Source organism: Elaeis guineensis, chromosome 8 (assembly GCF_000442705.2).
Source record: "Elaeis guineensis isolate ETL-2024a chromosome 8, EG11, whole genome shotgun sequence".
Taxonomy (NCBI): domain Eukaryota; kingdom Viridiplantae; phylum Streptophyta; class Magnoliopsida; order Arecales; family Arecaceae; genus Elaeis; species Elaeis guineensis.
In genome coordinates this window covers 92,837,931-92,864,310 of record NC_026000.2, presented here as the reverse complement: position 1 = coordinate 92,864,310, position 26,380 = coordinate 92,837,931, and the positions used below count along the sequence as shown (strand labels likewise).

The 26,380-nt window shown below is 40.1% G+C and overlaps 1 protein-coding gene across 2 annotated transcripts in view; it reads right to left on the bottom strand.

The window, feature by feature from the left end:
• Positions 1 to 20,301, bottom strand: part of LOC105035787 (ankyrin repeat domain-containing protein 2B) — a 32,121-nt gene extending 11,820 nt beyond the window's left edge. For both annotated transcript variants that reach the window (XM_010911488.2, XM_073242659.1), the window contains exons 1-6: positions 20,119 to 20,301; positions 17,808 to 17,959; positions 13,913 to 14,122; positions 13,651 to 13,799; positions 13,402 to 13,573; positions 11,896 to 11,988 (exon numbers count right to left, since the gene is read on the bottom strand). In XM_010911488.2, coding sequence (XP_010909790.1) covers positions 11,896 to 11,988; positions 13,402 to 13,573; positions 13,651 to 13,799; positions 13,913 to 14,122; positions 17,808 to 17,959; positions 20,119 to 20,137 — 795 coding nt within the window. In that variant the 5' untranslated portion in view covers positions 20,138 to 20,301. The remainder of the gene's footprint in view (positions 1 to 11,895; positions 11,989 to 13,401; positions 13,574 to 13,650; positions 13,800 to 13,912; positions 14,123 to 17,807; positions 17,960 to 20,118) is intronic.
• Between the last annotated feature and the right edge of the window lie 6,079 nt (positions 20,302 to 26,380).

Sequence of the window (26,380 nt, the reverse complement as noted above, 5' to 3'; positions counted from 1 at the left end):
TCTCCGGTCTTTCTTGCAGATTGGGCACCAGCTTGTCGCCAACGTCGAAGCGGTGAAGATCGCCAAGAGGGAGGCAGCGCGGGCAGAGGAAGGTCGCCTGGCTGAGGCCGCCCGCCTCGAGGAGAAGATCGCCGAGGTCCTAGGTCTCCAGGAGGCACTGGAAAAGGAGGGACAAATCTCGTCCGATCTGTGGACCGCTTTGGGGGAGAGAAAGAAGGCTGAGGCCGAAATCTCCGAACTGAAGGCGCAGGCTTCCGAGTTGAAGGCACAGGTTTCCGAGCTGAAAGCGCGAATTCCGTCCCTGATCTCGGAGGCAGGGGCCCAAGCCATGGAGTTCAAGACCTCCGAGATGGAGGATCTACTGGTCCAGTTCGGTCAGGACGCCTTCATCAAGGGTTTCGAACTCTGCCAAAAGAAGATGGCCGGAAGGTTCCCCGAACTGGATCTCGACTTTTTGGATAAGGCGTCTGACGATGAAGCAGGACCATCCGAAACCGCTGCCGATCCTCCTCCAACCGGAACCTCGTTGACTGCTGCGGCCGCCGCTGCCGACCTTCCGGGGACGTCAAGCACCTTCGCTTCTGCCCCAGAGGTCCGAAACCTCTAGCTTTGTATTTTTCCTTTGTGGTGATTTTTCTTCGTTCTCTTGTACTTGAAAATTATTCAATCAATGAAATCAGATTCTTCTTTACAGAGGCCCCCCCTTTTTTTTGTATTCTTTTCCATCTCTTTTGTCTCCTTGTACTAATTTGAATCGTGGTGCTTTTGTCTCCCAACGACAGTATCCTGCTGAAGCTCTTCTCCTGCCATATGGAGTTCCTCTGAAGTCGATGATCCGAGACCTCAGAAGGAAAGTTCGTCAGTTGACGAAAAAATCCAAGAAGCTGGAAAATGAACTTCATCAGCTGAGGAAGAGCCATTCGGAAGTCACTGCAGAGGCTATTCGCTTTCAGGACCTCCACAGAAAGGATCTCATAGAATACACCCGAAGGAAGGCCGACTTCGTGACGGAGCTTGAGGAACTCCGAAAACGTGCCAGCAATCGATCTTGGACTCAGGCTTCTAAGATCAGTTCCCTTGAAGTCAAGCTGGCGGCCGCACGGAAGAAGATCGACCAATTGGAAGGGAGCTTGTCCTAGCTCACAACCCAAGCCAACCGCGATCGAGACTGATCAAAGTTCTCCGACCTTCAAAAACAGCTGCAGGACGCTGAGGTGAATTACAACGCCTACCGAGTTGGCTGGAGCGGACAAGTAGAGGACTATCGAAGGAAGCTCCAGACAGCGACCGACGAAGTTGCCCGCCTTCGGAGGCAGTTGTCTGAGAGAGTCAAGCTTGCCTCCGCACAAGGCTCCGACGAGCTCCGCTCCTTGAAGGGGACCGTGGCAGAACTGTCTGTGGCCCTTGTGCGGAGGGAGGCCGAACTGCAGCGGCTGAAGATTCAGCTGGTCCACGAGCAGCAGGCGGTCAAAGATGCCGAGGCGGAGTCCGAGGTCCTGAGGAAGAGACTTCGAGAGTCGGAGGGCGAGAGCCGGTGGTTCCACCAGATGTACCGGGATATACTGCTGAGAAAGATGGAACTAGAGGAAGAAGTTAAAAACTTGAGGCAATCCCTAATAAGGATCGAAATCGAGAGTTCGAAGTCGGAAGAAGCTGGGCTTCCTTAAAGCTCCTTTCTCTTCTTTTTTTTTTTTTGCCTTTCATCCTTCCATGTATTCTTTTTCTTTTCTTGTCGTCTCTCTTTTTGGCCTTCAAGGCTTTGTAATATATACTTCACTAATGAAATGAAAAAAAAATTTTCATTACCTTGTCCACTTTGGTATTGAGTTGTCGTTTACCGAACTCCTTTTGTCTTTTGTCTTGTCCGACGCTGTCGTTGTTTGAAAGTTCCCGATCGCCGCCGTGTTGATTTGCCTTTTTGGTTCATGACCGTAGGTCTTTTCGAGGCCATTTGAGTTTGATGCTTCCTCCCGGTGATCGAGCTTGAGAACCCGAACTTCTCGTTACTTTGAGGAAGTCGATTTCTCCTCAGCCTGTGTCGAGTTTCCTTTTAGTGACTGAGGGTTTTTTGATAGGAATATCCTCCCTCGTTGAGACGAGGTCCCTTGTGTCTTTGATGTATTTTGTTTTTCACTTGTCACTGGTGTTGTTCGTCGCTTTCCCTTTTCATTTCCCCCTCTCTCTCTTTTTTTGTGTTCGAGTGAGGGTTTTCCCTCTGCTCTTAACGGGGTCGTGGGGGCACGTAAGGGCCGTTGCGAGGACCTCTCCCCCCATCCGATCTCTGAGTAACCGGACCTTCGACTTTGCTCATGTTAGGACGAGGTTCTCCTCCTGTTCCTAACAGGACTGTGGGGGCACATAAGGGCCGTTGCAAGGGCCTCTCCCCCCATCCGGTCTCTAAGTAATCGGGCCTTCGACTTTGCTCATATTAGGACGAGGTTCTCCTCCTGTTCCTAACAAGGCTGTGGGGACACATAAGGGCCGTTGCGAGGACCTCTCCCCCCATTCGGTCTTTAAGTAACCGGACTTTCGACTTTGCTCATGTTAGGATGAGGTTCTCCTCCTGTTCCTAACAAGACTGTGGAGGCACATAAGGGCCGCTGCAAGGGCCTCTCCACCTATCCGGTCTTTAAGTAACCGGACCTTCGACTTTGCTCATGTTAGGACGAGGTTCTCCTCCTGTTCCTAACAAGGCTGTGAGGGCACATAAGGGCCGTTGCGCGAGCCTCTCCCTCCATCCGATCTTTAAGTAACCGGACCTTCGACTTTGCTCATGTTAGGATGAGGTTCACCTCCTGTTCCTAACACGCTTAATTTCGACTGAATGAGGGAGTTACTTCCTATCGTTATAAGCTCATGCTAAAAGGATGAATATGCAAATTTAAAATTTTTATTGAAGGCAAAATTATTGATAATACATCCGTAGATTTTTCGAATTCCATGGTCGCAGAAGCTCTGCTCTCCGCGGGGTCCTCCTAAGATGGAGTTGATAATCCCAATCGAAGGTCGATCTTCAGGCTGCTCCTCCCTCCTTGACGGCCCCGACTGCGACAAGGCCCTAGGCCGATACTCCCTACCTTCAGGTCGGCATCGAATGAATCTGTCGAGCCGACCTCATCTGATGAGCTCCTCGATCTCGTCTTGGAGATGGATATACTCCTCCGTGTCGTGGCCGTGGTCACGATGATAGAGGCAGAACTTGTTAGAATTGCGCTTCCCGGGATGTGTGCGCATCCTTTCCGGCCTTGGCAGCTGCTCCCTGACCTCCATCAGCACTTGAGTTTTCGATGCGTTGAGAGGGACGTAGCTGTGGAATCTTCCCGGAGGAGAGCTCCGCCGAACTCTGTGGTCCGGGCTCCTCTGCCTACGAGCTCAGGGAGGAGTCTGGACACGCTTGTGTCCGAAGGAAGTTCGAGAAAGCGGTCGAGCTTCACTCGACCCTTTTTCAACTGCGGGCTTGCTGGAGTCCCCCACCTGCCACTGCTTCGCGGCCTCCTCGTCCTTCATCTTAAAGGCTTCTTCTGCTCAGGCATATCCTTCGGCCCGAGCCAGCAAATCAGCAAAGTCCCTGAGATATTTCTTTTCTAGAAAAAACAGAAGATCGTTCTTTTGAAGACCGCCCTTCAGGGCGGCCATCGCGACCGATTGGTCCAAGTTTCGGACCTCCAGCGCGGCGACGTTAAAGCGGTTGACGTAGGCTCTAATGGATTCTCCCTCCTTCTACTTGATGTTGATAAGGAACTCCGAACCTCTCCGAGGACGCCGGCTGCTAACAAAATGAGCCGCAAACTGGTGGCTCATCTGATCAAAGGAGAAGATAGTACCCGACTTCAGCGCCGAGTACCAGTTCCTTGCTGCTCCCTTCAAAGTAGATGGGAAAGCTCGGCACAAGATGACGTCTGACGCGCCATGGAGCAGCATCATTGTCCGGAAGGCCTCCAGGTGGTCAACTGGATCCGAGGTCCCATCGTAGCTTTCGAATTGAGAGAGCTTGAAGTTTGGCGGGATCGGTTCCTGCATGATTATTTGAGAGAAAGGAGGGTCAGTACAGATATCCTCACCATAAGCAGGGGGAGCATGGCGGAGCTTTTCGATCCAGAAGGTCTTCTCGACTGCGAGTCTCGAGGATCTTCTGGTAGAGTGGAGGTAGGGATCCTCCGGGAGTAGAATCGTAATCAGACTGAGGGCTCTCCAACCTCGGATTCCCCTTTCCGGGGAAGATAGGACGACTGGCCCAAGTGGCCCGCCCTACTGTCGGATCTTGGAACTCCGGCGATGCTCTTTCCAACCGCACTGACGCCTGCGGCTGTTGCTGCTGCTGCTGCATGGCCTGCACTGCTTCGGTGAGGCCTCTGACCTGCTGAACCAACAGATCGAACTGCTCCATACCGACCGCCGTTGCCGGAGGAGCTTGAAAAACTGGAGGCGAGGCCGGAGCCTGAGATCTGGCCACGGAGGCCGTGGATCGCCTGGTGGATGCCTTTCGGGGAGGCATCAGGTGGAGATCTAATAAGAGGAGAAGAGGACGTCGGAGAAGATGACCAGAGACAGTCCCGTTGAGCACTCCTTTAAGAACAAGGGTACTGTAAAGACACAGCCCTCCTTCTAGCGCCAATTCTGTTTGTGCAGAATTCTACCGAAGCCGGAGTCGCTGGAGTTGAGATGACCGCGGTCGCCGCCGGAACTTGCAAGGGAAGTCTAAACTAGAGTTGGGGGTGCTCCGGCAAGACCCTCCGACGCTCAAGTCAGTACTCTGCCTCAATAGAAATGGAGTGCCCAAGTGGAAATTTTAGCAGAATTTTAGGCTAAAGTTTAGAGCTTAGAGAAGAATGTATCTGGGAGTCCCTTTTTATAGACGGAGAACGTAACTAATTGACAACGACATCTGTAACCGCCTGGTAGTGGACTGTTCAGAGCCGTGCGGAGTTTGTTACGGATAGTGACGTCAGGGGTCGTTCAGGGCCACGTGGAGTTTGTTACGGAGAGTGGAGTGGTGTCCGTTGTCGCGACTCGCTAGAGAGTGGTAAAGCCCAGAGAGTGGAGTGGTATCCGTTGTCACGACTTGCCAGAGAGTAGTGGAGCCACACAGAATCTGTTGCAGAGTGGAGCAGGGTAGTGGCCATTGTCGTGACTTGCCAGAGAGTTCGAATCTGTCAGCTGGAGCTCGGCTAGGACATCTGATGGAACGGAATGTCTCTCTATCCCGTCGATCTAGGAGAAGCTCGGATATTTTTGAAGCTGCTGACGAGCCTACTGTTGTCGGATACCTTAGACGCTGATACTACAGGTGGGAGTCATCTGCCGTAGAAGCTCGGATGGAGACTTTCCGTCGGTGAAGTCCGGTAGGAGTCCAATTGCTAGAGAAGTCCGTCTGGAATTCGCCTGATGTGGAAGCTCATCTGAAGATTATCCGCCGGAGAAGTCCGGTTTCATGAAGAATCTGACGGAGGATCGGCCGGTGGTGGACTTCGGATGGCGTTGGGGAGGTTCGGCAGACATCGAAGGCGATCGATCATTGTAGAAATCCAGCTGCTGGAGTCCGTCCATCGTAGAAGCTCGTCCGATATCCATCCGCTATGGAAATTCGGACGGAGTCTGATTCTTGTAGAAGGCTGAAAGGAGACCGCTTATTGTAGGAGCTCAGTTAAAGATCGATTGTCGTGGGAGCTCGGAGTAGCGACCTGGCCGGTGGGTCCTGTCCCATTGTAAAAGCTCGTCTGAGATCTGGCTACGAAGAAGCTCGACTGAAGTCTATCTATAATAGAAGTTCGGAAGAAATGTGTTTACAGTAGAGGCTCAAATGAAATTTGCTTACAGTAGAGATCCAGAGTAGACCACCCGCTGTAGGAGTTCGAAGTAGACCGCTCGTAGTAGAAGTTCGGAGTAGACCACTCGTAGTAGAAGTTCGGCTCTCGCAGGAGCTCGATTGGAATCCTGAAGACGGTCGACCGCCGTAGAAACTTGGATGGAGTCTGATTACTGTAGAAATCTCGTTGTCGAAGAAGCTCGGATATTGACGAAGTTCGGAAGAAGTTCGAAGAATAGTTGATCACTGTAGAAGGTCGGCTGATAGTGAGGCCTAGAGAGCCTTTGGAGCGGTCCGATAGATGGATGGAGAAGCTCATTGTCGGAGAAGTCCGAAAGCTCGGACGGTCAAGGGGGTTCAGAGAGATGCCACACAAGGTCGGAAGCCGGAAAAGCCCTAAAAGGATCGGTCTTTTACAAACTTCGGCCGGGGGGTATTTTATACCCAACAAAAAGAATAGGATAAACAAACTGAAAAAGGATGGGATCCTTGGCTCTCTTAACCCAGAGTCGTATCCAACCTGTGAATCTTGCCTTCGAAGAAAAATGACCAAATTATCCTTTGTAGGACATAGAAAAAGGGCCACTGAGTTACTTGCCCTAGAATACACCGATGTGTATGGACCATTTGATGTACAGATCAGGAGTGGTTATAGCTACTTCATTATCTTTACCGATGATCTGTCTAAATATAGGTATGTGTATCTGATAAACACAAGTCTAAAACCTTTGAAAATTCAAGAAATTCAAACATAAAGTAGAAAAATAAACTGATAAACCCATTAAGATTCTTCGATCTGATCGAGGAGGTGAATACCTTAGTCAAAAATTTTTCGAATATTTTAAGGACAACGGCATAGTCTCTTGATGGACTCCTCCTATAATACCTCAGCTCAACGGAATATCTGAAAAGAAGAATAAGACCCTATTGAATATGGTCAGGTCCATGATGAGCTTCACTGATCTACCCTTATATCTTTGGGGACATGCCTTATTAACCGCCATTCACCTGTTAAATAAGGTTCCATCAAAGTCCGTTCCTACCACACCGTATGAGATATGGTTCGGTAAGAAGCCGAATCTAGGTTATCTTAAGACTTAGAGATGTCCGACCTATGTCAAGAGACAGATGACTGATAAACTAGAAGATAGATCTGTAATAACTCATTTTATAGGGTATCCAAAAAAATTCATGGGATACTACTACTTTCTATAAGATCACAATGTGATTGTAAGTCGAAACGTCATATTCCTAGAAAAATAGTTTATCCAAGATTGTGGCAGTGGGAGGCTAGTTGAGCTCGAAGAGGTCTCTGAAGAGCAAAGAGCTATAGATCCTTAGAAATCCGTTATTCATGAGCCAATAGTTAATGTTCCTCTACCACCTCGTAGATCTAGCAGGGTCTCCCGACCTTCTGAAAGGTACATGCATATGCTTACAGAGGAATAAAGAAAATATTCCTTATGAGAGATAAAGGTCATGGTGATGATCCTAATACCTTTGACGAGATGATGTCTGACATCAATTTTGAGAAATGATTAGATGCGATAAAGTTAGAAATTGACTCGATACACTCGAACCAAGTATAGACCTTAGTGAATTCACCTGAAAGTATTGTACTCATTGGGTGTAAATGGATCTACAAAAAAAAATAGATGCCGACGATAAGATAGAGACCTATAAAGCTAGACTTGTGGCTAAAGGTTATAGCCAGTGCGAGAGCATTGACTATCAGAAAACTTTCTCGTCCGTAGCTATGCTGAAAACCATCCGCACTCTACTTACTGTTGCAGCTTACTATGATTATGAAATCTGACAGATGGATGTGAAAACTGCTTTTCTGAATGGATATCTTGAGGAAGATATCTATATGAAGCAGCCTATGGGTTTCACATCCAGTGATGGTGATTACAGAGTCTGCAAGCTGCAAAGATCTATATACGGATTAAAGCAAACTTCTCGAAGTTAAAATCATCATTTTAATGAAGCAATCAAATTATTTAATTTCATCAAAAACAAAGAGAAACCATGTATATACAAAAAGATCAGTGAGAGTGCCATAACATTCTTCGTATTGTACGTAAATGATATTCTTATTGGGAATGATATTCCCATACTGACCACGATCAAAAGATGGTTGTCTAAAAAATTCTTCATGAAAGACCTAAGAGAAGCATCCTATATTCTTGGAATAAAGTTCTATAGGGATAGACCTAAACGGATACTAGACCTGTCACAAAAGCTGTACATAGACAAAGTGCTGAAGAAGTTCAGCATGAAAAACTCCAAAAAAGACTTCTACCTCTTAGGCATGATATTAATCTTCTAAGATGATGTGTCTGACCACATCTGAGGAAGTTCAACGCATGAATAGGATTCCTTATGCCTCGACCATAGAGAGCCTCATGTATGCCATACTGTGTACTCGACCTGATATTGCCTTTGCTGTGAGTGTCACGAGTAGGCATCAGTCGAATCCAGACGAGCATTAGATAGCTGTAAAGAACATCCTTAAGTACTTAAGGACTAAAGATTTGTTCTTGATCTTTAGAGGAGATTCAGAGTTGCGATCGAGGGGTATACTGACTCAGACTTCATATCTGATACTGATGATAGAATGTCTACATCAGGGTATATTCTTGTTCGATATATTGGAAGAATTCTGAGTAATCGAACAGTGGAGGTTGACTATACTGTAAATGTGCAGGATAAATTCTGATTCTAATGTTACTTGTAGAACTGGATGTCATGCCATTAGATGCCATGACACAGTACTGCAAAGACAATGACACCATAGCCATTGCTAAAGAGCCAAGGTCTCATCAGAAGTCTAAGCACATAGAGCAGCGGTATACGCGATTACCTCGAAAAGAAATATATCGAGGTGCGAAAAGTAGACTCCGCAGATAATATGACAGACCCGCTGCCAAAGCAGTTGAGCCAACCGAAAATGAAAGTCCATCTTGAGAAGATGGGACAAATTTATAACCAATTGACTTTAGTTCAAGTAGAAGATTGTTAGATGTATGTCCTTGAAGCCAATATGGCTGACACATTGTAATAAATCTAGAACAATTTTGTACTTAATACATTAATTTGATCAATAAAAGGACAAGTTTATTTTTCATTCAAATATGATGTGTCTTTGAATCGTCCATGAAATTAATTTTTGATACATTCTCAATGTTGAGAATTAGAGACATATATTTAAATTTCTAAATACTCCCAGTCATAAAATCATCATGAAGATGATGATCGATCTGAATAAACTGACACAGATCATTTTTTTCGGGTAGATGGATCTCTAGTCTACAGTGTAGAGTCACTGAGTGACGAGTACGGATAGTTGTTAGAGAACAATTAGTACTGAGCATGATCATACGAGAGATCATTTGAATTTCTATTCAATCGTCAGTGATTATCTCGATGCTGTAGTTGTGTAACTGATCCTTTGACCTGAGATGACACTACTGCTCCCAGTGAAGCTACTGAAATTTGATTGACACAAACATGGATCTCAATGAGCCCTTGTAGTGGATGTTGGCGATAGTTGGTCCACTGTAATAGGATGCGCATCAAGATGGGATCTATCGATCTTGATAGAGAGTAGTCCTATGGGATTTGAGAGACTAAATCTGAAAGTCTGTAGCCACAGCAATGTGATTGATGAAAAAGAATTTTCACAAAAATTATAATCGAACTTGAGCTGATCGAATCTATCATATGACTGATGTTGAGGTTTGACGATTTATCCATGACTTGCCATCTAGTCAGGACTCACAAAAGAGAGACTGAATCACACATTAACTATACCTAGAGATTTATTTCGGTTCTACTGGATTGTCACTATATACTGCTAGGTATCACTGATGGATTGTGAAAGCTCACTAGAGTTATTCTGAATCGACAATCCTTGATGAGTTAGAATAAAATTGTTCCGACCCATTAAAAAGAGTTTCAATGATACTTTAATAAAAATCATTGTATATCTCACTATCAGATAGAATTGAACCTATGGAGTCACACAACAAAGAAATTAGATCTAGAATTAGCAATTGAGCTTATGAAGTGTCAATTGAGTTTAGAGAAACCTAATTGGATTCAAAGTAACCTTGCTAGCACATGGTTGAACCCAATTTTCTCTTTCCATTTGGATTTCTTATTTGATAAGATAATTCAAACTTAATTACCTGCTAATAACCTAAATAAATTACATTCATTGGACTCCAATTATTGGGTGTCTAAAATTTTTGATCAATTGAATTAAGGATGCAAGTCCCTAATTATTTTTTTTGATAGTCATTCTTGGGCGCCACCTTGATTTGATCAAGTTGAGCGTGTCCCATGATTAGAGGACCTTTTGATTTCATATGGGGTATCCCTTGGATGTATTTTAGGATGTAAAATAATGGGTGCAAGGGCTCCAAGAGTTGGCACCTAAAAAGATTCCTAATAGAAGTTGAATAGCTTAAGTTATTAAAAAAACCTAATGCAAGTAGAACTTGTATTATGAGATTGAATATGATTCAATCCTTATGCCTATTTAAAGGGACCTCCCCTTAGATCCCTAGAGAATCCAACCAGCAGCCCACACCCACATTTGGAGACTCCCCACGCCCTCTCTTCCTCTCTCCCTCTCTTCTCCCTTGGTGTCCCACACACCCCACCTTTTGGGGTGTCCCAAGTTCTTCCACACCCAAGCTGTTGGGCGTCCCCTCCTTTGTTGGTTCTTGGTGTTTAGTAGCAGCACAAAGAAAGGAAGAAAGGCAAGAGAAAAAGAGAAGAAGAAGATCAAGGAAAAAGATCAAGAGTTGATCGCGATCCAGATTTCATTCAAATTCAGTAGGTTGAATTTTCTTAGAGAAGAAAATTCAACTTGAAGAAGGCTATTCCAGACTGATCCCGAGTGGATAGCCGAAGAGGCCAGATACTTGTGCGACCCAGAAGAAAACCTCTTCTCTTCCAAATCCAAATTTGAAGAAAGAGATTGCAAAACAAGTATGCGATTTGATCACAATCTGAATTTCAGCATATGTCAATTTCAGTACATAAACTACTTCCTTATGGGTTTATGTTTCTATGCATGCATGATCTAGATTAAAAATATTTTAATCTTCTATTCTGCTGCAGTATTTAGAAAAAAAAATTTTGAAACACACATGCATGCCCCAACATGCGAATTCCAATAATTAAGTCACATAAAAAGCCTTGTCTCATGCACAGACATAGGCACACATGCACTTCCACCTGCAGGTACCATTTATATGAATGGAGGGACAGGTCTCATAGGAATCCATGGAGCATATTACCATTTATATGCCAGATTATTATTATGCAATAGAAGAACTTTGGCCATAGGCTTGCAGTTGATCCATCAAGTATATATATCCATATGAATACCAAGGACGTATGCAAATTATCAATGAAATTCCTCTCTTTACTTTTATTCCAAATATCTTGTAATGTTTCTGTAACAAAGTGGTCGCAAGCAGCAATAAAGGAGTCTTCCTCTCTTTACCTTTATTCCAAATATCTTGTAATGTTTCTGTAACATAGTGGTCACAAGCAGCAATAAAGGAGTCTTCAAGATTTGGTTTTAGTGTTCCAAGAATGCTTTCCTATAATTGCTCTTCATTAGGAAGAATTAGAAGAATTGAAAGTTTTTGGATAAGCACAAGCCTATTAATGTGTCTGAAAATGACACCTCGGCAAAGATAATGAATCTAGGTTATATGAGAATTCAAACATGCTCAAGCAAGAAACATAAAAAACAAAATGGATGGTACACCAAAATTTAGGAGCATTAGTAACAAAGAGAATTTACCCCATGAACAAATACAAGAACTTATTCTACGAAGAGTTTTGCTACAAGGCCCAACCAGTTATCCTAGTGGTTCCCAAGCTGCTGTGGCAAGAGGGTATTGATAAACTCATAGGGTTAAGTGTAATTGACAGGAGGTTGGGCTATTCATAAAGCATCCGTGGATTAGCAAGCTGTCTGCTAACTGGATTGGGCCTCATAGCTTTTCCCTTCTAAGAAGTACAAGCCTGATAAATAAGATAAAATATAAAAAAAATATACATCATACCTCACCATAACCACAAGAAAAATGCAGAGCTCTTCTTCCCTCGGAGTCTTCTTCATCCTTGTCCCCGCCATTTTCCAAGGCTTTCTTCAAGCCCTATAGGTAAGAAAAATATATATTCAAAACTCATGCATCAAACGGAAAACTAAAGCATATTTTTGTTCAATGAAGAAAATTTGAGCCAGAAAAGTTTTGTGTAAATTACAAGCCAACATCCAATGGTAGTTTGGAATAAGAAATGAAAATATAGAAAAATAGCAGAAATATCCAGCAAAAAAGTAAGATCATAATTTATACATGTCAAATATGCATAAATATATCACCAAACACACAAAAACACTCATTTTTCACAACGAAAAAAAAAAAAAGATAGCTCTCAAAATAAAAAGAAGCATTTATCCACATATAATTCACAATGACTATCATAAAGATTAACTCGTATATGATAGGCATACCTCCCTGAAAATTAAAAAAAAAAAAACACATACAGAGAGAGAGAGAGAGAGGGTTCATCGTGACATATAACACCTCAACCCAAGGACAACACTAATTGGTTCATTGCTTTTTTAATTATGAAAAGCAATTTGAATAAACAATTGTTAGGGAAACATTTCTGTCCTTGCCATTGCTTGATGCAATGGAAATTACCAATCTCAATAAAGATTGTGCATTTTGGCACCAAAGAACTAGAGACACATAGACATCAAGACACAAGAATAAAAGAGAGGTATCACAAAATCTGACATACAATTGAGAGGACTCCCTCTCTCTCTCTCTCCATCCATCTCCATCCATAAGTGCATGGGACAGAAACCCATTGATAGGATTTGAGCCTAAAAACAAGAGAGTATCAACTGTTGGTTAATTATATACAATATTTAAAATACTATATTATATGGGGATCGATTTATTGTTTTTCGAAGCATAAATGACATGATTACATTATCGTGCCAAAATTCATTACAGACAATTAAATGAACAACTTACACAGTTTGTCAGATCTTAGGCCCAAAAATCTTATTTTTCAATTCTTTCAAACAAAGGTCTAGAAGATCATGACTAACAATTTACTTGTTAATGAAAACTTTAAGTAATTTATCCACAATAAAGATATAACCTTGGTTTTGTATGTTAGACAATGTACAATACGATGGAAAAGAAAAACTCAATTCTTATTCTGGAGAAGGTGTTCTGCATTTTAGCACTAAAGCATTGCAATATATAGAAGAAAAACAAGGAAAAAGATGTAAGAGAATTAAGAATTGAAAATAAATCAAGTTGATAGTATCTACCATTGCTCCAACATTCAAGCACTGGCTTTACAATGTTTAAAACACGAAGTTAGTTTAGACCAAACACATCTGTCCCAAAATTTAAATGTACTCTCATGTGTGCCAGCTTGATGCATCATTATTTCACAAGCTTTTAACCAGTGTCTTCTAAATTTATCAAGACCATACACACTAAAATGAAAGCGAATTTTAAAATTTAATTACTAGTTTCAAATACCTCAACATCACCAATACTGGCCATGTGATGAACAACAGATTCATCTTCATAACCGCCTTCTTCCTCTGCCTCTTCAGGTCCAGAATGCTCAGTAGAAGTTGCAGCCTCTCCTGAAGATCCAATTCCCATTGCTTGACCAAGCTTTTGTAGAACTTCAGGGTCATTCCAATACCTATTACAAATAAATACTATTGAAAATGGTGGAGATATTTCCAACACAATTTGCAGTGGTTTTTTAGCAAATGATACTTCATCATTGTAGCTGGACCTCCACTCTCTATCTCATCAAGAATTGGCTTCAATGATGGGTCATCCTTAATGCGTGCCATCCGTTCTTCAATTTGTTCTTTATGAGATGGATTAGTCAAACTTTCAAGCATGGAAGTCATAGCAGGATCCTGTTAATATACAGAAACAAGTTAACATCAGTTGACTAATAGCATGCTTCAAATAACCAATTTTGGAATTAGGATGCATAACAGATATACAGTATATCAAAATATCACTTTACCTGCATTAAAGCATTTCCAAGCTGCTCAGCCATTGTTACGAACTGAGGATTTTGCATGATCTGTTGCATGTTTGAAATATATTGTTGGGGATTGAACTGGGGAAGACCCTCTTGTCCTGCACCATGGACACTTTTTTGGAGTTGTTCAGCCATCTGATTAAAAACAGGATCCCTAGCAATTTGTTCTGCCATTTCTTTTATGGTAGGGTCCTGCATTCATCATAAAATGCAAAGAATTACCCAAGACATTACATGACTAAGCATGTTAATGCGGAGGATTTGAAGTCACCATTTCAGAACCCAATAAAACTATAAGAACCAAATTGTAGTATCAAGAGATTGCAAAAATAATGCACATAAATATTATTCACATTCCTCTCACAAGTTTTCACAAGATATCATCCATCACCAACTCGCTGATACATATTAACTAGACATAATATAAACTATTTATTATTTTATTTTTTTATAAGCTATGTGGGAATAAAGATCACAGCACAAGGAAGATTATACAATGGCAACAATGATAAAGCTGATTGTATGACAATCAACTGCATAATTGAGAACAAAGAACGAGTAAATGATAAGTTGAAATGTCTTACTAGTCATTTCCCATTTAAATCAACAACAAAGTATGCACATGGCTCTTGAGTAAGGCTACAAAGGTGAAAATATCAAGAGGATTAGCAACATAAATAGGATCCATTAAAAGTTTTAAATATGTTGAAAATTTTAATTTCCAGATATAATATTCTAGAACATGTGCAACCAAGTTCAAGTAGATTTGGAGGCCAGGTTACAAATGGAAGTTCCGGATTCCAACACCACCTAAATTACTTTTCATAATTTTCATCAAATCCTGACTTTTGACAGCCACTATTGGGTTAATTTGAACTCAATAACTACCCCCATTGTTTAACTAGTCACTGTTGGGCGGACAAAAGTGCAAAGGTAAAATAGCCTAGGCGTAAAACTTAAGCCATCATTGGATGGTCCTGCAAGAAAAGCGAAAGAGTAGTGGGTAAACAAAATTATCCTCCTCTTCCTCTCAAAAAATGTCACCTGAATCCTAGCTTGAATAAATGTCTTCACCAATTGTTTTTTATATCCTCTATTTCTCCAATTGTTTTTTCCCTTTACTTCTTTTATCATTTCCCTTTCCTACTTATCCACCTTTTCCACTTTTCTTCTATATCTTTCCTTTCCTCTCATTTTCTCTCTTTTATCTGCTTCTTACTCTCCATTATCTATCCTCATTTTCCTGAGGTTCAAGAACTGAGTTTAAGTTTTTGACTTCAGTCAGACAGGCCAAGATTTGGAGTTCCAAACTGAGTTTTAAGATTTTGATCTATAGAAAAAGGGAAAAAATAAAGGAATTGTCGAAGCCTTTATTTTTTTTTTTTTTTTTTGGTAGGGAATTCATGTATCACATCAATTTAAAGTATGAAATATTTCTTTAGAGTTGATAAATTTAATCATCCAGTATACAATTACATAAATACCTATAAGAGTGAAATGTGCCCAACTTCAAGCTTGATGTGAAATTATACTGTTTGAAAATTAGACTACAATTAGATATAGCTCATCTAGTTTTTCAAAATACTTGAAATTAGTTATCTTAAATTCAAGCCCATATCTTATAAATGCTCTTGAGAAAGGGGGAAACTCGATCTCCTCAATGCATACTTCACCTTGTTCTTCTAACAGTATCTATCAGAAACCCTGAAATAAGAGAAGGGATAACCTTCTCGTAGACTCTGCTAATCAAGATTTGAAGCTTTTGCTCAGAACACCAAAATCAAAATCTTACGGCTTCACTCAGAATCCAAAAGAAAATTAAAGTCCATTTCATATTTTTGGATGAATCTTAAACTGTGGAGCCAAATTATTGTAGATAAGAATTATATATGCCACCTTTAATCAATTCTTCATTTTCTTTGAGTCTGGGAAAAATTTAATCTAGATCAAGCTTTGATTTTCTGGGTTTTAAAACAATTTACAAGCACTGCAATATTACATGCAAGGATATTTAGAGGAAAATAAAGTTTCTAACAAAGATTTGGCTATTCTAAAGCCCAAATATTTATATTCATTTAGGTTTTCCATCAAACAATAAAATGATATATTATCTGATTTTTATTTGACATTTCTTTTATCCTAATATTTTTGAGTCTCCTCATACCAATAAAATGAAATATCTAAGTGCCCAAATGATAAAAAGATACATTAAAAAGACATCAAATCTATTTTCACAACTTTGTTTTTTTTATTCTCTGAATTTTATTTGATGTTTTTGTTCTTACAGTTCTCAACCAAATCTACCAAAACATCAAGAGAAAACTGCCAAAACTGCTGGGAAAAAACTAAGTTTTCAAACATTGTTTTCAATGTTCTCAAGAGTTGCAGCTAGTCTATATTTAATCCTTCAGCGAATGATTCTTTAAGGGCAGAGATATCGTTAATGAATTAAAAACTTTTATGCAATCAACAAGCCGGATTTTTGGAGGGATAAAGCAATTAATTTTATATATCATACTTATGTTTCTAAGTAAAACCAATTACATGCAGAAATCATGGCCTTCACATTCCTTCCTTCATATTTTCAATAGTTTTTGATTAATTACAAATACACACACACACACACACACACAAAGTAGTATTTTCTGCAGCTTAGGAAGATATATATTTATAAATTTCTTTAGGTATTCTCAAGTATATAGCTGATAAGATCAAGATTTTACATCTCAGAGGAATTGGGGGGTGTCCCGGCCGTCCCAACCTATTCTTGTGAGAAAATAGGATCAGACAAGTCAGGACTCCGAAATCCATCTATATAGGGAGGGAAGAAGAAAGAGGAAAGAAAGATAGAAAAAGGAAAAACATGAAAGGAAGGAAGAAGAAGAAAAAAAAAGAAAGAGAGAAAGGGAGAAGAAAAGAAAGGAAAGAAGGAAGAAAGGAAAGAGAAAGAATAAGAAAATGAAAAAAGAGAAACAAAGGGATAAGAAAATGAAAGAAAACGGAAAGAATAGGAAGGTAGAAGAAAAAGAAAGAAAAGAAGGAAGAAAAGAAAAAAAGAAAGAAAGGAAAGGTGGAAGGGAGAGAAAGGAAGGATATCTACTAGGATGTAGACAGGATGGGACAACGAAACGTGCCGTTCCATGGAGATACTAGGAGGTATCCATGGAGATACTAGGATACCTCCGTCCCATGAAATTTAAAACCTTGGATAAAACAACAATTGTCTTAAAAATTACTAAAAAAGGTATTTGACATAGAATTATTGTCAGCTAGATTCCTTAAGTTAAGAATATAAAAATGGCCTATAATCAACAGATTCACTCAGATAACTTAACAAAATCAAGAAATAAACCAAAAACTAACAGGCAAAACATCTGAAAAAAATAAACCGTCCATGATTATTTTCAGTTGAGAATTGGCTGTGACCCAAACGAGGGGTTCATTATAGACTGGTCCTCGTCAAAGTAGTATATTTCAATTGAAACAGATTAATTCCACCCAAATTATAAAACTGTCTCTTTCCCTTCTTCCTCTATACAAGCACAATACCTTTGTAAGAGAGTTGCCACCTGGCCACCCCCTTTTTATCTCTTATGGGCTTCAGCCACATTTCTCCAGACCCTAATAATCAACAAACCATTTCCTGTCCATATTTTTTTTTTTTTATTGCTAATTCCCTGGTAAGCATGTAGACATCTAAACCATGTTGCCTCCAAGAATGATCATCTATCAAATAAATTACCATTATGCTCCAATAAGCACACAACATATAGTTTAGTATACAACATTTTCATTACTATAAACTACTTGACATATCTCTAAGTAGTCTGAAGTGAACTAGTCCAACCAAAAGCTTGTTTTGTAAAGATAAAATTACATTAAGCAGATCAGTCATTGCAGAGAAGTCAAAAGGATTTGTGGGGAGCCCAGTTGTTCCTGTTGAAGCAGTCCTGTGATGTCCTGATTGCTGCGGGGCACATGATGCTTCAGTTTTGGAGCTTTTGTTTTCGCCTGAACTAGATTTGTCATCTGCAAGGAGATCAGTGGAAAGTTAAAACCATTAACTGGACATTTTACTTCATCATACAAAATTGACCTGACTATAACAACCAACAAATTTTATCACACTGTCCAAACTATATGAGTTATCTATAGGAAAGATAGTGATCCTTCTTTCTTTTCCTTTTTCTTTTGCATTTTTTTCATTTGGAGAAGTTCTTTGTATCAAATAAAACTTGTAGACAAAGTCACAAGAGAGAAAATAAGTGGCAAAGGAGAACACAAACAATGAAGTCATTCTTTATATATATGTGTGTGTGTGTGTGTGCAAAGCTTTGCGGAAATTAGTTTGCATCAAACAACAACCAATGAGTCACACACACACACACACACACACACACACACACACACACACACATATATATATATATAAAGCTTTGCGGAAATTAGTTTGCATCAAACAACAACCAATGAGTCTCAAATAAGACTTCACAACTCCCACTACCCACTAGCAGTGCCAAAAGGCTTAGCCCATAAGTTATGGTAAGGCACATAAGAAAAAGAACAGGTCTTTCTTGATCATGGCACACTAGGTCAAGCCAAAATATAGTGTCCATAGACCTGCAAATTTAGTAGGCATAATTTAGATAGCCAACTCCTATCTGACTCCGCATTGCCCAAATTATGAACAGCAGCAATGGTGCAATAATCCATCACTCCTCTCCTCATCTAGCAATGGCATTCCTATTTTCTAAAATCAACAGGTATAATTGTCATTATATATAACCAAAGAATCTGAAAACCTATGGGGTGAATGTTTCAGTGCCCAAGCTTCAGATTTGAGTAAAACCCATTCTGCAGATAAAATGTATAGCGCATGTACCTAGTGCAGAGCTTGCTCTGCATGACAGCTAGGATCCACATTAAAATTCCAAAACATTTTTGCCAAAATACTTCTATTGCAAACCTACACAGTCCAAAAAAAATTGAGCAAAGAAAGTTCAAGACTTAATAATCACAACTAGACTGGGCCCATCAAAGTTTGAAATATTTCAATTAACGATATAAATCATAAATTCTTTCTTCATAACCAACTCCCAAAAACCCTACCTCTCTCTCAATCATATAAGTTCCCAATAATTTGAGTCAGATTAAGGATCAAATTATAGATTCATTTGTTCCAGTGAAACAGCCAATTTTGCCCATTTGCATCCCTACTCCCTGTACTCTTCAAAATATTAGAAATAATTTATGCAAACCATTGTTTTAAAGACACCTGCCAAAACAGCCAGCTTATGCAGGGATATCGAGGCACCTGTATCAAAATTTTGCATCATGTTTGGCCATCAAGAAGAGTCTGATTTTATAAATTATTACTGGATATTGCCAAATTGATATTTACTGGCCAATTATTACATCTTATTTGATGTGTCATGCTTCGTTTGTTGGATTATAACCATTTCCTTAGGATTTCCCAATACATTAGATGTTTTGTATATTTTATCATCTCTGAGTTTTTCAAAATGTTTCATCAATATTTTTTTACTTTTCATAATTTATTATTTTTGGGCCACCTTGACCCGACCTGCCAGATGGCCGCTTTGAAACCTGTGCAAAATATCTTTTATACTTCCTAAACTAGGTAAAGAAACATATCATGCTCCATATAAAGAAAATGGCATTAGGGCATGGAGCAATTGTCCAATGCATCAGATTAGACCGGAATTCCTTAGCTAAAAACCTCGTGTGCGCAACCACATAATCTATCTTGACTATTAGCATTCTATTTGTAATCTTCCATCAGATCTCAACAGTAACTTCCTCTTTGTCATTATCTCTGTAGGTATCTCATAGCCACTTGATTAAACTATCCCAATAATCCATATTTCTCTTTTTAACCATCACATACAATTTCATCTTGATCTCATGTTCTACGCTTCAAGAGAACGAATATATTTCCATGCCCAGCAAAGGGAATCTCTTCAAAACTGTAAGCAAAGAACATAAATTGGGGAAAAAATAAGACAGAGAAAGAAAAGCAAATAAAACAGAAGACAGGAACATCGCAGATCTAATCTACGTACCACAGGGTACATCGATTGAGAAAATCAAGAAAAACACGTCAATTCCCATAAAGAAAAAACAGAGAAAATTATAGAGGAAGCAGATGAGATTTTGCAGCACAAAACCTTGATTTCCCGAAGACATGATCTTTATTCGCAGCAAAAGTGGATTGGATTTGTGGGAAGGGATGGAGGAGGACACAGAAAGAGGTTCCCTCCGGAACTGCCGAACCCAAGCCGCAAGACGCACACGCGGAAGAGACCAACGAAACCCTCGGGAATTATTATACGAGCGGCTGGGGGATTTCTTGCGGGGGGGGGGGGGGGGGACTTCGGCCGATGCGGCGGAACTGGGCCTCCGCTCTGGGGTGAGTTGCGAATATTTGCCTCACGTCCGCGGTGCCTTGCGTGCGGCAGGGAACGAACGTACGCGAGTGTATGGACGATAAGATAAGAAGCGTGAGGGCCAGACTGGTGGAAACTTTCTTGATTGGAAGAGAAATTCTCTGTACACGCCAACGGTGCAAGAAATCTGATGCATCATCTCATTTACACAATTATTATTTTTTAATATCTATTTAATATTTATTTTTTTATTTTTTTATTTAAAATTTTAAATAATAAAAATATTTTTTAAAAAAAATTATGATATTGTATATTGATATCATGACATCCTACCTGAAATTATAAATTTCTATACAAAATATTATAATTTTTTTATAAGATGATATAAAGAAAAAAAGATATTTTCATCACTAAAAAAATTATGAAAATTTCTCAATGATAAAAATATCCTTCTCTTTTTATAACATCTTATGAAAAAATTATGACATCCCATGCAGAAGTCATAATTTCAATACAAGATATCATCACAAATGTATAGGATGTTATAATTTTTTTATAAAAGAAGAGACATTTTTGTCATTCAAAATCTCAATCGAAAAAAGAGAACTGTGATTATTAAATGTGCGTTAAAAAATGGTGGCTATATGGCCCAATCGAACGAGGCAAAGTGCTACATGTCGGATTTTCTACACTGCAGGCAGTGCGCAAAGAATTTCCATTGATTGGAAAGCCGGAAGCCCTTGCTTGCCCAGCTGCCATTTCATTCAGGTTTCCAAGCCCGCGGTTGGCCTATGGATGCTGCCATCTCGGACTCCGGATGACAATGGCTCGAAATCATTTAAGCACAAAATAGTAGAAGCGAAAGTAGTATGGATAATATCCATTCGGATCAATTTTTATATTGGAATCAATTTGAATATGAACAGAAATCTGAGAATTTAACTAATATCCATATCTGTATCCATATCTATCAAAGAAAAATAGATATAGATATGGATAGACAATTATCCGATCCGTATCCGAATATCCGAATCTACATATAATCCTATATAAGTTTACATAATATTTATTAATTTTTTAAAAAAATATACAATCATATAAATATATTATTAACTTGATTTATCATCTATGTAGTAATATCTTTGATTCTGTAGTTGATGCGAAAGAGGCCCACCGACCGAGACTAATCCCCGATTAAGGCATGTCCAAGGTGATGTGGTGAGGTCACACTAGAGATAAATTCAGAGGCCATCAATTCCATCGTGACCACGACCACGACACCAAGGAATGCCACCGATTTAAGGATGAGATCGAGGTCCTGATTCGTAGAGGCCATCTCGACAAGTATGTTTGGGAGCAGCAAGATCGAGCACCTGATGAAAAGAAAATGGCAACCGACCAACGACTGGCATCATCAACACCATCTCCACCCCAGCTGATAATGTGGGGGGCAAGAGACTGGGGGGCATCCCTTTCCTTCTTGATTTTTTAGGGAAGTTAATGGTGCCATCATCATGTTGCTGACTATAGCAAGCCATGATGTAAATACAATCTTCGCTTATAATGAAAATTTATATGACATTTCATTTCATAATGTTGTCCGAATAGAATTGCCAACTGACTTAAAGGAAGAGAGGTTAGAGCCGAGACTATGTCAAATAATGCTCGGCCCCAACATTAGTATTCTCAAAGCAGCCTCTGAAGGCTTGTGCAGAGCGTGAGAATCCGATCAGGATAATTGGATTCTCAATTGGTCTCGACACACAGATGAAGCCTCGAGCCTCCCAAGGCTTGAGGACTGAAGCTGACTCAATATCTGAGAAAGTGAAAACGGCTCTATGAGGCTTCTTATGATATAAAGACCCTGCCAATGCAAAATCCAACATGATCCACTATAGCCACAAGTGGCCCACTATAGCCACACGGCCTGTTATAGCCATAGATAGCCCACTATAGCCATATAGACCACTATAGCCACATGGCCTATTATAGCCACAGATGGCTCATTGTAGCCACACGATTAATTATAGTCAAAACGGCCCACTATAGCCATCAATATGATCCACTATAGTCACGGATGGCTTACTATAGCTACATAGCCCACTATAGCCACAGATGGCCCACTATAGCTGTCAACATGGTCCAATAGTCATACATGACCCACTATAGTCATGGATGGCATATTATAGTCACAAGGCACACTATAGCCGTTAAAGTGGCCCATTATAGTTATAGATGGTCTATTGTAGCCACACAATCCACTATGACTACCATTCTAGCCCATTGTAGCTCATCTCGATCCACTATAGCCAAAATGGCCTACTATAGTTGTCATCGTGGCCCTCCATAGTCATGTGGTCCACTAAAGCCAATAGGGGCTAATCTCCTAGAGATCTCATACTACCTGTGAAAAGCAGTGACAACTACAAAAGGAGAACTGACTCATCCTAAAGAAAGAAGGAGAAGCATTGGATGACATGCCAAAAAAAAACTCAATGAAAGAAATACTTCATTCAGAAGGTTTGTGTACATTCCAGAGAAACTCATTATATTTCAATCGAGCGAAGCTCATTATAATAAAGAAAAAAGAAACAGAAAGCTCAGGCCCAACCGATGCCCTTGGATCATGAGTCGAGCTTCAGATCGATGCGATCCTTGATGGAGAGTGCAAGACTCTCGATTCTGTGATGCTTATCGGCTCCTCAAAAGGGCATCGATGACAGCATGGCGCTTCTCTTTTGGAAACCCGCTCACCTTCATGATGCACCTCCGAGGAAGGTTGGAAAGTAGCTCTAGATGAGAGAAGAAACAGACTCTCTAGAAAAGTCCAAGACCTGATCGAGAAGGATGAGGAGCTAAAAGTCTAGATGGTTGCCTTCGCAAGCCCTCAACCAGAGCAGCGGGATGTTCCAATATATCCTATGCCCAAGTAGGATGCCCACTGAAGCACTCCCTTGAAATGCCCAGCAACTGATCGAAGAGAAGAGGAGATCTCCTAAGTCAAAGAAAAGTGTTGACAATCTTTCGACACTGGGTAAAGCAACTCCACCATGATAGAGAAAAATAATCTTGGCCATACCAGCCCCAGGTAGCAGAACTCCTACTTATAGAAGGGGCAAGCCCAAGTAAATTCAAATGCCCCACTGGTTGTGCGACAAATATCCCCATCATAGAGGCCTTAAAAGCTGTGCTTTCTAGAAAGCAGCCACCATCATTAAATACGACCACAACAAGGTCTCCAGATTGTACGGCTCTCTACCGCGTAGCGACGAGGTGAGCCATCTCCTCTTATTCGCAAAAGTGACATAGCACCAATCAGCATTCAATACTTAGTACATGCGCAAACCTGCAACTTTAAAAAGTCCACTCATCATATACGGATGAAGCAGAAGCTTCAGACAATGTCAAGAGAGAATTTAGCTCGAGTGTGGGACTAATTCAACTAACCTATCTGAGCCATTCAAGCTCTTGACTAAGACAAAGAGCCAACCAGACTGATATCACGAAAAAGTAAAAGCTTCGAACAAGAGGTAAACATAATGAAATATATTTTTATGAATTAAAAATTTTATTATAAAATTTTTGTTGGGTTTCGATGGCACAGCGGAAGGGTTAGGTATTTAAAATTTTCATTCAAAACACACAATGCACTGGAAGCCCTAATACCCAGAAACTCTTGACTATAATAATCAAAGCATAATAAATATAAATTAGAATAAGAAGAATATCTGTAGCACTAATTCCAATTTTCACAAGATATCCAAGTGTTCGTCCTTCAATGATGATCCACACAAAAATTGAACCAAAGACAGCGCTCCTTCTTCACCTTGCTTCAAGAGTTCTAGTCCCTAGAACTCGACTAGCCTGGTACCGGTCAAGTTTCTTCAAGAACCTAACCTCATCCTCTTAGAACATCCTCTGAACTTTTGATTTTACTTCTTTAGGATCCTTACAACCCTTATTAGGATCAGATAAGGCTTTGTCTTAAATCCCAAAGCCTTGTCCTAAAACTAAAATAGGTTGTAAGAAAGAAAAGAGAGCAACAGGAGAGAAATTGGAAACCCCTCTTCGATTCATCGGATACCCAACGCCCGACCTATTTATAGCCACCAGAGAGATGCCAAAAGAGAGAGACATGCCTTATCCAAAAGGCATATCTGATCTGATTATCAGAGATAAGAGTTTCTTTAAGCAGAATGACTCTTATCCATGATACGTCGGTCAGCACCCTGGTCTGCGAGCATGCAACCAAAGAAGGGATGTTTTCACATCCCTTCTCAAATCAGAAAAATTCTCAAAAATATACATGGATTGAAGATTCAATCTAGATTTCAAAAAATTAAAAATAGTGATAAAATTCTCACAGAAGGATGCTATCCTCGCACCTCTTCATGCAAGTGCTGATCACTGCATGAGCAAGCATCAGGATCGACTTATGGCATCCGTTTGGCATCCAGATAAGTCTGAAAAAATTTCAAAAAAATTATCAAACATAGATTATCAAATATAGAACATTATCACCAAAATTATTCTAATCTAAAAGTATTTGATAGGGAGAAGGACTCTCCAAATCATGGAGAGACGCGATGCTTCTGTGCGCGTGGGCGAGACATCCTTCTTTTTCCAATTTTTTTTCTTCCTCAAAAATTCCAAAAAAAATATATCTTATGTTTTGAGATGTGTATCAGAGGATGGAAGGTGATGTGAGCTACCACACATAATTTTAATCTCATAAAAAATAATATTTTTTCTTCTGCCCAAGCCAACACTTGTATGCAGAACCTGTTTTGCACCAAGAGTCCACCACAACTTGGACTCTTCATAATTGATGTTAACATGGGATGTGGTGCCCCAATTTAGATTGTTTCCAGGTGATATGACCTGACCCAAATGTCTACCAAATTGGGCTAGCTAATTAGCAAGGGATGGGACCAAATTGGTCTCCAAAGGAGCAAGGGTTTCCACATGTGCTAGCATGCTTACCGGAACCCTGATTGAATCCAAAATTTCAATCAACCTTTTTCAAAAGGGTCCTTGGCCAATTTTTATATATGTGTGACCCGTTGGATTTTACATCTAGCCAGTAGTAGGTCCAGATATAAGTTGATCAAATTTGATTAGATTTCAATCTAATCGATTTTGGTCCAATCGAGCTAATCCGAGTTCAATAATTAGAATCATTTCTAATTGGCAATCGAATTAAACTCTTTAATTCGATCAAAAATCTACAAGTCAAGATTGACGTCTCGCAATGTATCATAACTACCCAGAAGATATAGAATTTGATAAAAATATCAAATCTATCCTTCAGTGGCAAATTATCGTACAATTCAATCCTTCGATCATCCTTGCACCCTGAATATGTTCATGAGTATAGAATCATATCAAACTCAAACACATATTCATATCAATTCTCAATTAACTAATAATGACTTCCATGAAGAAGCATTAGAAACTCTTTCTAATCTCCTTTTTGCTTTTGACCAAAAGACTTTTTTAAGTCATCTAGGATTGAGAATACACAGGATGTGATCTCCTCTTATTAGGAATGATCGATTCCATATTGACCTACTCACAACTTTCATACACACTCCACCATATCCAGAACACCCCGTACATGTCTTAATGCCATGTCTGGATATGAACCAAAGAATGGATTCATGTGCACAAGATTTCATGGTGGTTTCAGGTCTAAGGATCACTTACATAACTTCCACTTAGAGAACCATCTTTGACATGCAAATAAGGCTTCTATTAGATGTTCTCTTTCATCGAGTCAATTCAGTGGACTCATTTCTCAAATGAGTATCCACATCTTTGTATTAGTGTCTCACACAAGTGGCTAGTGAGATCTGCCACCCTCTCCATTGAGCATACATAGGATGTGCCGGTCTATCTAAAACATTGATCCCCGACTCAATGCTTCTACGATCAAAAATATTTAAGATTAAGATTTTAGGACTTTAGGTCTCACTAATATGACCCATTCATGTCTCCTAAAACTATTATCCTAATCTTGGGGGTTCATCATAATTTTAGATAT